We start from the raw sequence: 13,120 nt of genomic DNA on the forward strand, positions 1-13,120 counted from the left end.
TCTGAGGTTGACAGCTTTCTAGTATTTCAAATCTTTTCTGATGAAATCTGTGGTGATATTAACAAATGATGTTTTCGGAAGTTTCGGCAGCGGGGGTGGAGCCAAGGCTGCGTCCCCGGTCTCCCTGGAAACCACCCTCCTCGGGTCCCGTGGACCGCGTCCTCAGTCCCTCTCCGCCTCCGATTGGAGCAGGTTTAACCAGTGGGCGGGGCCTCGCTTTCGTCCGCGCCCACTCCCGTGAGCGTACTGACGTCACGCCGGACGCCGCTGCCCTGACGCCCGCGGCTGCATCCCCGCCGACGCTGCTGCAGCTGGGGTCGCCCCTGAGTGAGGGCGCCCCGGCCGCGGGCCATTTCCCCTCAGAAGCCCGGGGTCCCGTAGCCCCTGTCCCCCGTGTGCCCCCTGTCCCTCCTGTCCCGGCCCGGCGCTGCCCGGCGCGTCCGTGCCGCCGTCATGGATCTGAATTTAAACCGAGCGGATTATCTGCAGGTAACCCCGAAGGGAAGGGGCGGGCGCCGCGCGGGAGGAGCCCCATCCCTAAGGATCCGGTCCTTCCGCTGACGCCCGGAGGGTCGCCGGGAGCGGGAGCCCCGGCTCGTCCGCCCTCCCGAGCCCCGCTTTCTCCTGCGAGCCGGACCCCACCTGCCAGGCCGCTTTATTGAGCATCTAGTTTATTACGACAGCTTCACGTGCATAAATATTTAGTCTTCATAGAAATTCCCCAAGTGGGTCATGCGATAGATGAGAATCTAGGGGCCCAGAGAAGGCAATTTGCTTCCTAGCGAAAAAGGATGGCGTCGCTACTTGCAACAGACCCCAGAGCTGATGTTTTCTCTGTTACACCCTCCCGCCCCTCAGCGTTTCAGCCTTGGCCTTTCTCTCCCTCTGCTCCATCTCCCCCTTTTTCAGTAATCCTGTTCGGGCTAGTGGTACACATATTCGCCCGCTCGCTTTCCCTGGGAGCTATGCTAAGCACTACCCACCTTAATATTTACCATGTCCCGCTGGTCACGACCTCTCGCTGCGTTGATCCCTTCTGTCTCTTGAATCTGTCCCATTTTCTCAAGTTCAGATTCTCATCTTCTCTTGCTTGGATCACTGAAATAACCTCCTGATTGGGCTCGGAGCCTCCAGTTTTCACCTCCCAGCAAGCTGTCTTTCACAGCACGTGCTAGATTGATGTTTCAAAATACATATCCAAATAAATTGTTTTAAACTGCAGTACTGCTCTCTGGAATACGGAATGACATTATAGATCTATAATCTACGTGTAAGTTCTTTCTCCCCCATCCTCTTCCCGTAACAGTGCACTGCTAGTCACAGTTCCCGGCTGAACTTGCTGTTTTCATCTCCTGTACCTTTTGTAAAATAATCTTCATCATCACCTTTATTGGATGTCACAGCATCAGCACGTTTGGTATTTTGGCAAAAACCTTTGTTGTGTTTTTAATAATAACTATTTCCTAAGATTTTTAAGTCACTTTCCAAAAACAAACAACTGCACGAAGTTGTAAAAGAAGGCTTCAAGAAATACTTTTTCGTGAAGTATCTTGCCAGTAATGTCACCTTTTTTTTTTTTTTTTTTGGCTTGACAACATAAATTTCGACAAACGTAAATTTTACTATTTTTGGTTGTTTTTTAAATTCTGACATTTGTGGCATATTTCATTAGCGAGTAAGTTCATCGCTGATAATAATGATTTCATATTACTAATTATTGCAATAAAGAATAAGATTCACTATGATCTGAATCTGCTGGTCCTTTTAATCTTTGATGTAAAACTCGGATTATAGTGTATGAGAGAACATTCACTAGGTGGCCGGTGTGTTTCCTTAGGTGGGAGTGACCTCTCAGAAGACCATGAAGCTACTTCCTGCCTCAAGACATAGAGCGACACAAAAGGTACTATAGAGATACTGATTTCTCCATATCGCCGTAGTTCCGACAGAGGAGAGGTTTATATTTCCTTCTTTATTGGTCAGTTATTCTTTTTAAAATGCTAATGTTGAAATGGATTTCTTTGAAAAGATGTTAGAATACCAAGAAACATTTACAAACAGTAATTTTCTTGGACGTTAGAATTACTGTGTACAATTAGTAAATAGAATAAGCAAACTTGTTAAAACCATATTCCATTTTTTAAAAAATAATTACTCTGTGTGTACTGTGTGCACCAGATTGTGTGTATGAAAAAAGAAATGTAAAATGCAATTGAATATAGAGAAAATGCTTTTTTGAAACATTATCGTATTTTAAGAGTAATTAATTTTGATGTTGCACTTTAACTGACAATGTTGATTATTTTTATTGAAAGATTGATCCTATGAGACAAGACAATTATAATTTCTTAGTAGACTATTGGGATATCTATATCTATATATCTATATCTATAGATATCTATCTACGTAAATATAGATATGTATATTTATTTTATGCCTACAGCACCTGGTCTTCCTAGATGGTCTCCCATCCAAGTACTAACCAGGCCCGACCCTGTTTAGCTTCTGAGAGCAGACAAGATTGGGTGTGTTCAGGTAGCATGGCCGTAGACTGGATATTTTAATAGCTACAAAATAAATATAGTATCCTGATATATTAACATTTTATCAAGATAATTCAACAGATTTCTGATTGTCATTTATTACATTCAGTCTGCTAGATCAGCACATCTCAAATTTTTAGGTCTCAAGGCCCTTTTGTACTCTTAAATTATTGAGGGTCCCAAAGAACTTTTGTTTATGTAGTTTATCAATACTTACTGTATTACAATTTAAGCTAGGAAGTGTTTAAAATATTTTTCTTTTTAAAAATAATAAACCTATTACATGTTTACATAAATAACATTTTTATGAAAAATAACTATTTCCAAAAACAATACAAGAATTTAGTGATAATAGTGGTATTGTGTTACATTTTGCAAATTCTGTAGTCTAGCATAAGCAAAGGTACCTGCATTCTCATGTCTGTTTTCATGTCTGTTTTGGCTGAAGTATATGAAGAAAATCTGGTTCACACAGACACATATTAAAAATAGTCTTTAAATCACTTTTCCAGATAATTATGGGTCTTAAACACGTGCACTATGGACTCGGAAACCATATTGATTAACTTTTCATACTTTGATACGTTAAAATCCATTGGTCTGTCTTGTACTTTGAATGGATCTTTTACCCATGCGTGAATGTATAGCATCGTGTGATGGTCATTTGAGGTTATTGGTTCATTTGAGTTATACAGATCCTGCAAATGTTGACACATGTTATAGAACATCAGACATACCACATTCGTTAATGCCACTGCCGATCTCCTCAGAAAAGTCAAGTATTGGGAAGCTGTCAGTCTCACAGTGGCAGATCCAAGTCTTCCAAAGTATGAATTTTTCACTTGAAAGCTCAGACTTTACCATTGGTAGCAAATACTGTTAGCTGTTTTCCTTTGAAATAACAAGCTCACTTCTTCCTTCAGGTTTTAAAAATTCCACAAAATACCCATGTTTTAATAACAACAGTTGTTGGTTATTCTTCATTCTTAAAAAAGGTGTTTCTCGAAAAAGTGGATAGTTCAGCTCATAGCTCAGTTATTCACGTGTTTTTCCTGAAGACTCTTTGGATATGCAGCAGAAGTGCTTAATGCATACTTCCTTTTTTCTTACACTAAATGTTAAAAAGGCGTGTATTCAAAGGTCAGGATTCAATAAGATTAATTTTTACTGCCTCCTCAAGGACATTCTTACACAAAACTTTTTTTTCTTCTCAAATGGAGATGAAGATTACACACGACTGGTATGGTTTGGTGTCATTGTTTTGTTTCTTGTCAGACACCAGTAATCTTAGCCACTATTACTCTGCACCAGCGTGTAAATATCGACCAACCCAGTGAAAAAGGAGATAAAGATTTACTTCCAAACATACTGTTGACCCGACAGATTCCCCAAAAGGTTCTCATTGACTTCCAGGGGTCAAGGAACCACACTTTGGGAATCCCTGTAATAGATTCTTGTTTTAGAAATTCTTGGAGTAGTGTGTTGTCAAAAAATCAAACCTTAACTATTATTACATATTTTTCATCTGAAAAGAAATCTCTGCCAGTACCAAAGCGCATCAGTCTCCCGAAAATGTGAACGTAATTATTCGCGAATGTTCATCACTCTAGGGAGAAAGTGGAGTTTTCATGAAATACACAGAGGTTGGTGATCTCCCTGCAGAAAGTCAAGAATCAGTGGTCTGAGAACAAAGTCTGTGTGATGTCAATTTTTTGATATTTGAGACTCGTTTTATATCCTAATACTCGGCCAATTGTCTAATGTTTCTTTGTGCTTGAACATTTGTACTTTGATTCTTGAGATGAGTGACTTATTCATTTATGCACACATGCACACACCTCTACATGTATCCGTATGTGCATTTGTATAAGATGAAAGGTAATCGTTTTTCTAATCCATTTCTTACCTTTTCTCTTCTTGATTATCAGTTTCTGAGAAAGAAGTGTTAGTCTCTCTATATATTTCAGAATAATCCGTTGGCCACAGTGATAACTGATCATTGTTACTGGATTATGGATACATTGGAATTTATTAAAATATTCTGATTACTTTTGCATATGTTAAAAATTTTCCTTTACAAAGGTTTTAAAAATATCAAGTAAGTCAGTCACACCCTTAATAGATAATCTGTTTTGAAAATCAATCATAAAGCGTTCTTATGCTCCACTTAAGGAAAAAAAGTCCCCCCACTTGCCGCCCGCCTCCGCCATTTCTGTCCCCGTTCTGTTCTGTCTACATCGTTGGAACAGAAAGTATGGCCGGCTGCTTCTATAACAACACCCCACGACCTTCTCTCTGGCCTTTCTCTGTAATTCTGTGGGGGATTATTTTTTGTGGTGGTGTCTTTCCCAGATTTTTTATCTCTGCTTTTAAAATCATAATTTATAAATCGAGAATATTATTTTCTCCATATGTAGTTCATAGAGCATAGTAGTAATTTTGGATTCTCTTCACTCTATCACAGGTGGTTCTTGGAGATCATGATGGGGTAGTTACGTGCTTTGGCATGAAGAAAGGAGAAGCGGTGGTATGTATGGCTTTTTTATTTAGGGGGAAAAAGGATTTTCTAAAAGAGAAACACACTACTTATTGAATAATCCTAGGTTAAACATTTTCTAAAATACAGCGAAAAGTGGGCTGTGGAGGAAGTTGTTATATGAAGTATGAGGCTGTAGACAGTACAAGAGTCATTTGCCAGCTATTTGTAAAACACTTTTGACAGCCTAGGGTGAGTTATTTGTTTTTTATGATGTGCAGCAAATTACCTCAAACTTAAGGACTTAAAACAACACACATTTATTAACTCACAGTATCTGTGAGTCTGGGGCCTGAGCTCAGAGTTTCGCATGTCTGCAATGTATATATGTTAGCCAAGCTCTGTTCCTTTCTGGAGCTCCGAGTGCTATTCTGAGCTCACATGGTTGTTGGCAGAATTTAGTTCCTTCTTGTTGTAGGACTGAGGTCCCCACTTTATTGCTTTCTGTAAGCCAGAGCCTGTTCTCAGCATCTTGAGGCCCCCACAGTTCCTTGCTATGTGGTCTTTCACAGGCCCTGTCACAACGTGGTGCCTTACGTCTTCAGACAGACTGGAAAATCTGTCCGTCTGCTAAGATAGCAGCTTATAGAACATAATGCAACATGGAAGTGACTATCCCATTGCCCTTGCTACTTAATATAACCTAATCTAGGAAGCGATTATACATCGACATAATCACAGGTCATAGTTTACAAGTGATGGGTTTGAGATGTGAACTTTTATATTCATTATACCTAGTATGGAATTTACGAAAAAGGTGAAGAGGGTGAAAACTTATCAGAAACTCAATTTTCAATTATTCGTTTTTTTGCCTGCTGTGTATAAAGTTATAGGGGAAGGAGAAGACTCTGATGCTGGTAATAACATGGAAAATAGCGAGGAAGAATTCGATGATGCGTTGTTTCCCATTAAATAGACAAATACGAAGTTAAACATTCAGGTTTCCAGGAAGTCCTATAGTCCTTTATTTATACTAAAATTTATAAAAATTATAAAGAAACCAAGAGATATTAGTTTTTAAATGACGATTAAAGTATAAAAACATGTTTATTGGAACCAGCTGGGAAATCTTGTTAAAAATGTAGATTCTCATTCTGTAGATCTGGGATTGGGCCTGAGATTCTGCATTTTTAATAAAGTTAGTGATGCGATGTTGCTGCTTAGTGAATCCTACTTTGAGTTGCAAGAGTTTAGATTTTAATGATGTCACTGAAATATCTGTGGGAATAAGTATTCCAAAGTTTGAAGGTATTTAGCAAAAAAACCCAGAAGACCTACTGAAGTAAATACATTTATTTCTAAAGATACTTCTATATAGTAGACCTGTAGTATTTTTGCAAACTTAAAATCACAGCGTTTTTTTACAGTAAAGGAAGATGCTTACAGTAAATCTGTGTACTTAATTTTCCACCAATGATTTTTGCAGGCAGTGTTCAAGACTTTACCGGGGCAGAAGATCGCAAGACTGGAACTGGGAGGGGTTCTGAACACGCCCCAGGAGAAAATTTTCGTTGCTGCGGGGTCTGAGATTAGAGGCTTCACAAAGAGAGGAAAACAGTTCCTCTCTTTTGAAACAAACCTCACTGAAAGCATTAAAGCTATGTATGTTTATTCTCTTTGTTTTTATCTATCCATTTATAATATTTTGGAAAGGTGACAAACAGCTGATTAAGTATCATATCTTAATAGGTTTTCTGGGAAATACAATTGACTGAAGGTACTTTATGAGTCAGAAATTAAATGTGAGCTAGAATCAATATAAAATCAATTGGTGGTTGAAACGTTTTTAAGACTTTTTTTAGTATTTGTACATTCATTTTTGACTGGTTGGTTCAGTTACGATTCATGATCAAAGTATAAAAGGAAAAAGTAAAAGAAATCTCCAGATATTTAAGCTTCTGTTTCTGTGCCGTCTCTGAGAGTTCTGGTTTTCAGGTAGCATCATTTTCTTAAGAGACTGGCCCTTAAAGTTCGTGACTGTCATAGGGCATCATTTCAGGTGAGTCAGGTAAGACTCTAAGTGAAAAATAGCTCCCTTCATGGTTTCCTAAAATGTGAAGTTTGGAATTATAATTTTAGTTTAGTTTTTGAATCGTGGGCTGGAAAGAGCTTTAAAGTTCCTCTTATTTACCGTTCCTCAGATCTGCTACTAAGGAGAATCCCCTGGAAGCTTAAAAACAGTCCTATCCTTGTCCTACATCATACATGCAGAATCGTAATTATTGGGGGTGGGTTAAAAGGAAAAAGTTCTGGATTTGCATCTGATGCAGCCAAGTTGTATAAGCAGCCAGACCTCCATTCGGAGACTGCTGATCCAGTCCAGCTCTCTCGTATAATTCTGCATAATGCACAACACACGTCCTGATGTGTTGCAAAATTTGATGAGATTAGATAAGAATTAAACAATGACAAGTGGAAGTACTTTCAGTGGTTCCACAAGAAAATAATACTTTTGAAATGCTTTTGTAGATAGGAACAGCCAACGATAATGGTAAAATACTAAAATGGAAGTAATAAAGTAGTTGTTAGCATGGCTCCGCGTACCGTGCCCATGCAGAAAGGTACTGGATGGAGGTGAGAAGGTAAGGAGCTGCCTGCGGGGAGGAGAACCTGACAAATAGTCTCTCTACCCTATTTCCGAGATGTTCTTGCTGGCGCGGCAGAGGTGGGATGGAAGGTTCTCTACTCACTTTTTTGAAAAACTATTACCTGAATCTCCACGTTTTTGCAAGGTTGCCTGGGAAAACAGGTTATAACTATATTCAGTAAGGAAATCAACCACTTATCAAATCGATTATCACTCACACCCCCTTCTCTGCTTGATGTTTCCATCCGTCTGACTCTTGTCCATAAAAATGGACACCAGGTAGTACTTGGACAGCGTAATGCAAATGTAATGCAGATGGATTTCCAAAATAAATTTCAAACCTTGGTAAAGATGAATTTTCATTAGGTTGATAGAAATGATTTTAAGAGGACTGCTGAAATCATATGCAGAGCCACGAAGTGAGGCCCCCTAAACAATGATTGAAAAAGAAAATGAGGATCATTATGGGATAAGGAATAATTATAGTATAAAAATATTTTAAATATACTTTAGAGGAGTAGAAATATGTGAAACCTTCAAATAAAACCATAGTACCCTCTCTGTGATCACATGGTAATAGCAATCTAGAAGGGAAAGGTATATAATTTTTGTTAAAAAATTTCAGGTCCCCCTGTGAAAACTTTATTCAGTCTTAAGAATTAGAACATAGTTGTGATTATTGCCTGCATTTTATTAAGTATACTATGAAATGAACTTGTTTTTCTTTTTTCAAGATAAAATGCTAATGAAGTCATTTTTCCACTGTTTATCCTTTAGTTTAAAGTAGATTCACTTCAGCTAGCCTTTGCTAGTCAGTACAGTCTGGTAGTAAAACGGCTTGCTTTGGAGTTGAAAACGACCTCAGTTGCAGCCTGGTCCACGTCTACTAGCTGTGTGCCGTTAGGCAAGTTACTTAACATTTTGTCATTCACCTGTGAAAAGGGGTAGTGATGGTTCGTAGTTTACAGAGTTCCGAGGATCGAGCTAATACGTGTCAATCACTTAGGACAATGCTTGGCACACAGTACATGTTCAAAAAGTTACTTTTTAAAATATTTTTTGTCTTCAGATAAAGACAAATTATCGTTATTTTGTCTTTGTTTTCAGTTTTTCTGACCTCGATTTTCGAGAAGCCCGAAGCCTTAAGATCTTCATTTTCAGCTTTCAGAAGCAGTGTTATACCAGAAAGCAAGAAATTAGTAGGGGGAAATGGAAGACAAAAAAAAAAAAAGCAAAACTGTGTCTCTCAGTCTGTGATAAAGTAGTAAATTGTGTAAACAAACTTTTTATCTCTGAAAAAAATTCAGGTTTTTTCTATGCATATTTTTCAAACAATGGATGTCTTAAAGTACTTTTAATGTTCTCAGGTACGTATCTGGCTCAGACCTCTTCCTCAGTGCAAGTTATATCTATAACCATTATTGTGACTGCAAAGACCAACATTATTACCTTTCTGGGGACAGAATCAATGACGTCATCTGCCTTCCTGTGGAAAGGTTATCTCGCGTTACACCGGTATTGGCCTGCCAAGACAGAGTTCTCAGAGTTTTACAGGTTGCTGTTATTTGCATTTTTATAACTTTTCATAATTTAGGTTAATGAATATGACAGCGTGTACTTGAGATAAATTAGTGATTACTAGCCACTTTAAATGGCTTAAAATGATATCTGGAAAAAAATTTTACTATTTTAATTGATAAACTAATTGTTTTTACTTGAGGCAAATGTGTTGATATCTTTGGCAAGTTCTTAGAGGGGCATTTATGGATAAAAGGGCTAATGTTCGTCTCTCCACACGATTTTTGAGCTAAGATAACCAGAATAGAGTGCCTTTGCTACAAAAAACCTTTCTTACCTTTTCTTTCTTTTCTCGCTTGCTTGCTTTCCTGCTTTCTTCCTCCATCACTCTCTCCTCTCCCAAAAATCAAATTAAAGGAGGCAATTGGGTTGGAGAGAGGGTATTAGGCTTTAGCAGGAGATGTTTGTGATCAGGCCTGTATCGCTTGAGTTGACCCACAGTTTACAACAGTGCGTGAAACAATAGGCACTCAGTAAATATTTGCTAGATATGTAAATGAGTGATAGTGGAGAAAAATTAAAAACTGCGATTGGCTAAAACATCTACTAAGGCTGTTGTTGTCAGTAATAATAGTTATAGTTATGTCTTCTTAAAAGTGACTTTCAATAAAATACATACCTACACTAGGACCTATAAAATAAAGTTTAAGTGCCAGTAACAAATCACAGGCGGAGTGATTGATTGAGAAACTTAGGCTGAGTGTCGTGGTTGAACAGAAGCCTGGCTGCTTGTTCCATGCCACCACTGGCCGTCTCTCTCTGGAGTTTCACAGCCAGATGGCCATGTCTTGGCATCAGCCCTTTCATAAAAGGAAAAATCCAGCGGTTCTATGAAGTTTTTTTCCCTAAGGGGAATTAAAGCCGCTGTTCGAGGTTCATTCTAGAAGCATGAATGATTAATTTCTCCCCTTGTCTGTGCTGTGAATAACGCTTAACAGGAGCTAGCTAGCATCCAATCAAAAGTTGATGTAGCTGAATTCTAGGATTATGCTCTGTTTAACAGTAAGAGATCCATATGCTTATTTTATATAAAAAAAAAAATCACTAAGGATTTATGGAAAGCAAGCAGTTGCAGTCTGTCCTCTGCCCTAAACGCTCTGCCCGCTCCCAGCTGCCTTTTAGGCGATCTGTGGTCCCAGAGGTGGCCTTTTAAAACAGTCTTGTGTGTATTCTTTTGTATTTATATAGTTAAATGTAGATATCTGTAAATTCTTACGTGTTACTTTAAATAAAAGATAAAGCACGTGGCTCTCTTATATGTTCTATATATATTTAAATTTTTTACTATAAATTTGCACTTTTTTTCATCGTATGATTTATCATGAGTTTTCCATCTGAGTTTAAGTACTGAGACATTCTTTACAGCTTCACAAATCCTGTGCACTAACTGAGCATCGCTTTTTTTTTTTTTTTTTTTTGAAAAAAAGACGAACGAAAGGATCTAACTTGTTTCTTTATCTAAATAGCAGGTCTTTCTGCCTCTCACAGGAGTGGGTTTTGGAAACACCCAAAGGCAAGGCCAGAATTTCCCTTAGAAAGTAGCTTTGGGTCTGTTTAAATGTTAGAATGTGCTCTATGTGAAAGCCCACGAGTTAGGACGGGAGAAACCAGTGTCCCCAGAGAGTTTTGTTAGGAAAATTTACAGTGTCAAGTCTTCAGGCACACGGAATTTCACATGAAAAGTGTCGAAAATAGAGACTCTTTTAAGTATTTCTCTTCTCGATGTTTTCATTTTATTTGTATTTTAAAATGAGTTAACACATGAAAAATTGCTGACAAATGCAAGTTAATATTCACAACCTAATGTTTTCAAGTGTTATTGTAGAGTTCTTTCCATGAATGTTGATGTTATCTCCGAGTGCCTGTATCATTTTAAATTCGTATTGTGTTTCAGTTTTAAAACACTTGTTCTCCCTCAGGGATCCGACGTTTTATATGAAGTTGAAGTTCCCGGCCCGCCGACTGCTTTAGCGTTGCACGGTGGGATTGGCGGTAATCAAGATTTCATTCTTCACTATCAGATAAGGGAGGGCATTACGTTATGTCTAGACATTCCAGGTTTTTAATCATTTAACTATAAAGTGAAAATGGGAACTTGTAGAAAGAATATGAACTGTAATTGAGACTCTTGTTTTCTGATAACTTGCCAGTAATGAACAGTAATAAGTTATTGAACTTTAATTTCCAGTTTTCTCCTCTTAAGGTTAGATTGTGACTATGTAATCATCCTCCCAAATTAAGTCTTCTATCTTTTTATATTTTTAAATGAGATTTTTAAATGAAAGTCAACATACATGCAAATATTTTGATTTTCAAGAGACGAGTTGTGGGATAAATACGATTTATTGGTTTTCGTTACAACTAGGTGACTCTGGAGAAGACCTTTTGTTTGGAACATCAGATGGAAAACTCGGGATTATTCAGGTCACCACAGCCAAGCCGATACACAAGTGGGAGATTCGAAATGAGAACAAGAGGGGAGGTGTGTTTTTGATGTAGTTCAGATTCTGAAATTTCGGTAATTATTAAATATCCCAGCTTACATAGTTTATTCTGTTTTATTTATTCGTAGTACATAGATAACAGACTTAGCAATTCACAGAGCCATCTCAGATACCTTTGCTACTTGTTTATTTAGCAGGTCTATCGTAATTTTTGGCATAATTTTTTAAAGTAAGACATGCAAATAGTGATTTGGGACAGCGAGGCCCTTACGGGCTAATGTCCATCTGTAACATCACTCTGCGCTCAATCTGTGTTTCGTCGGTCGTAGGGTACTGCTTGGGATTTGGGAGGATTTGGTGTGAGGCGAGGAAGATGTACAGTGACTTCCTGTTTTCTAAGGAATTTGTATTTTTCAGAGGGGAATTTATATCTGACTTGGTAGGTAGCGAGATGGCTGTTTATAAGTACAGCATGTTTCTACTTACTTGTTAGAGGGAGACAGAGGATAAACAAATGAATAAATAGGATAGCTTCAGCCGGTCAGTCACCTGAAGAAAATGCACCAGGATTACATGCTAGAGAGTGATGGGGAGAAGGAGGAGGGCTGCTTCCACTGGGCGGTCCTGGAAAGTCTTATAGCATAGCGGGTGAAATCTGAGCTCAGATCTGACTGATAGGGAATTAGTAATGTAAAGATTTGAGGGAAAAGAATGTTCCCTGAAGAGGAATAGATAAGGGCTTAAGACTCGAGGCAGAGATGGACATGATTCATTTGTGGAGCAGTGAATTCCTGGGAGGACCAGTGTGGCTGAATGCAATAGCTGGAGGGAGGTGACGTCAGACGTCAGACGGGTGGGGCCGAATCCTGGAGGCCCTCCTGAGCCTTGGAGAAGGGTTGGAGTTGGAAAGTCTTTGGAGAGTTCTAAGTGGGGGTATGACATCTAATTTACCAAGACAGAACAAACAAACAAACAGAAAACTGGGAGAGGCCAGAGCTGGAGATGGGAACTTAGGGGCCGTTGCACGTAGATGATATTTAAAGCCTTGGAAATGGATGGACGTGGGTGGAAAAGAAAGGCCACCTGATTGTGCTCAAAGTTTTTTGTTGTTATTGTTGTTTTTTAACTTTGATTTGGTACATACATATTTTCTTGTTTGATATATACTTGACCATGATATTAGTCTTCTTAATAACTTCTCACATCACTTTTTTAAAGGTGTTTTATGCATTGACAGCTTTGACATCGTGGGTGACGGGGTTAAAGACTTACTGGTTGGGAGAGATGATGGCCTAGTAGAGGTTTACAGCTTCGATCATGCAAACGAGCCTGTGCTGCGATTCGATCAGGTGGGTTCGTCGATAAAAAGGCCATACATGCTTTTTATTTATCGAACAATTATAGAGTCGAGTATGATGATTGGGGTTTTATT

General features: G+C 38.6%; 1 protein-coding gene and 1 pseudogene across 1 annotated transcript in view; one reads left to right on the forward strand and one right to left on the reverse strand.

The window, feature by feature from the left end:
- Positions 1–245: 245 nt before the first annotated feature.
- Positions 246–13,120, forward strand: part of BBS7 (Bardet-Biedl syndrome 7) — a 36,250-nt gene continuing 23,375 nt past the window's right edge. Inside the window, exons 1-8 of the mRNA XM_011375169.2 lie at positions 246–489; positions 1,838–1,903; positions 5,008–5,070; positions 6,506–6,681; positions 9,034–9,220; positions 11,164–11,236; positions 11,610–11,726; positions 12,907–13,037. Coding sequence (XP_011373471.1) covers positions 454–489; positions 1,838–1,903; positions 5,008–5,070; positions 6,506–6,681; positions 9,034–9,220; positions 11,164–11,236; positions 11,610–11,726; positions 12,907–13,037 — 849 coding nt within the window. The 5' untranslated portion in view covers positions 246–453. The remainder of the gene's footprint in view (positions 490–1,837; positions 1,904–5,007; positions 5,071–6,505; positions 6,682–9,033; positions 9,221–11,163; positions 11,237–11,609; positions 11,727–12,906; positions 13,038–13,120) is intronic.
- LOC111729494 lies at positions 2,435–2,552 on the reverse strand (annotated as a pseudogene).

The sequence above is a fragment of the Pteropus vampyrus genome, unplaced genomic scaffold (genome assembly GCF_000151845.1).
Source record: "Pteropus vampyrus isolate Shadow unplaced genomic scaffold, Pvam_2.0 Scaffold263, whole genome shotgun sequence".
NCBI lineage: Eukaryota > Metazoa > Chordata > Mammalia > Chiroptera > Pteropodidae > Pteropus > Pteropus vampyrus.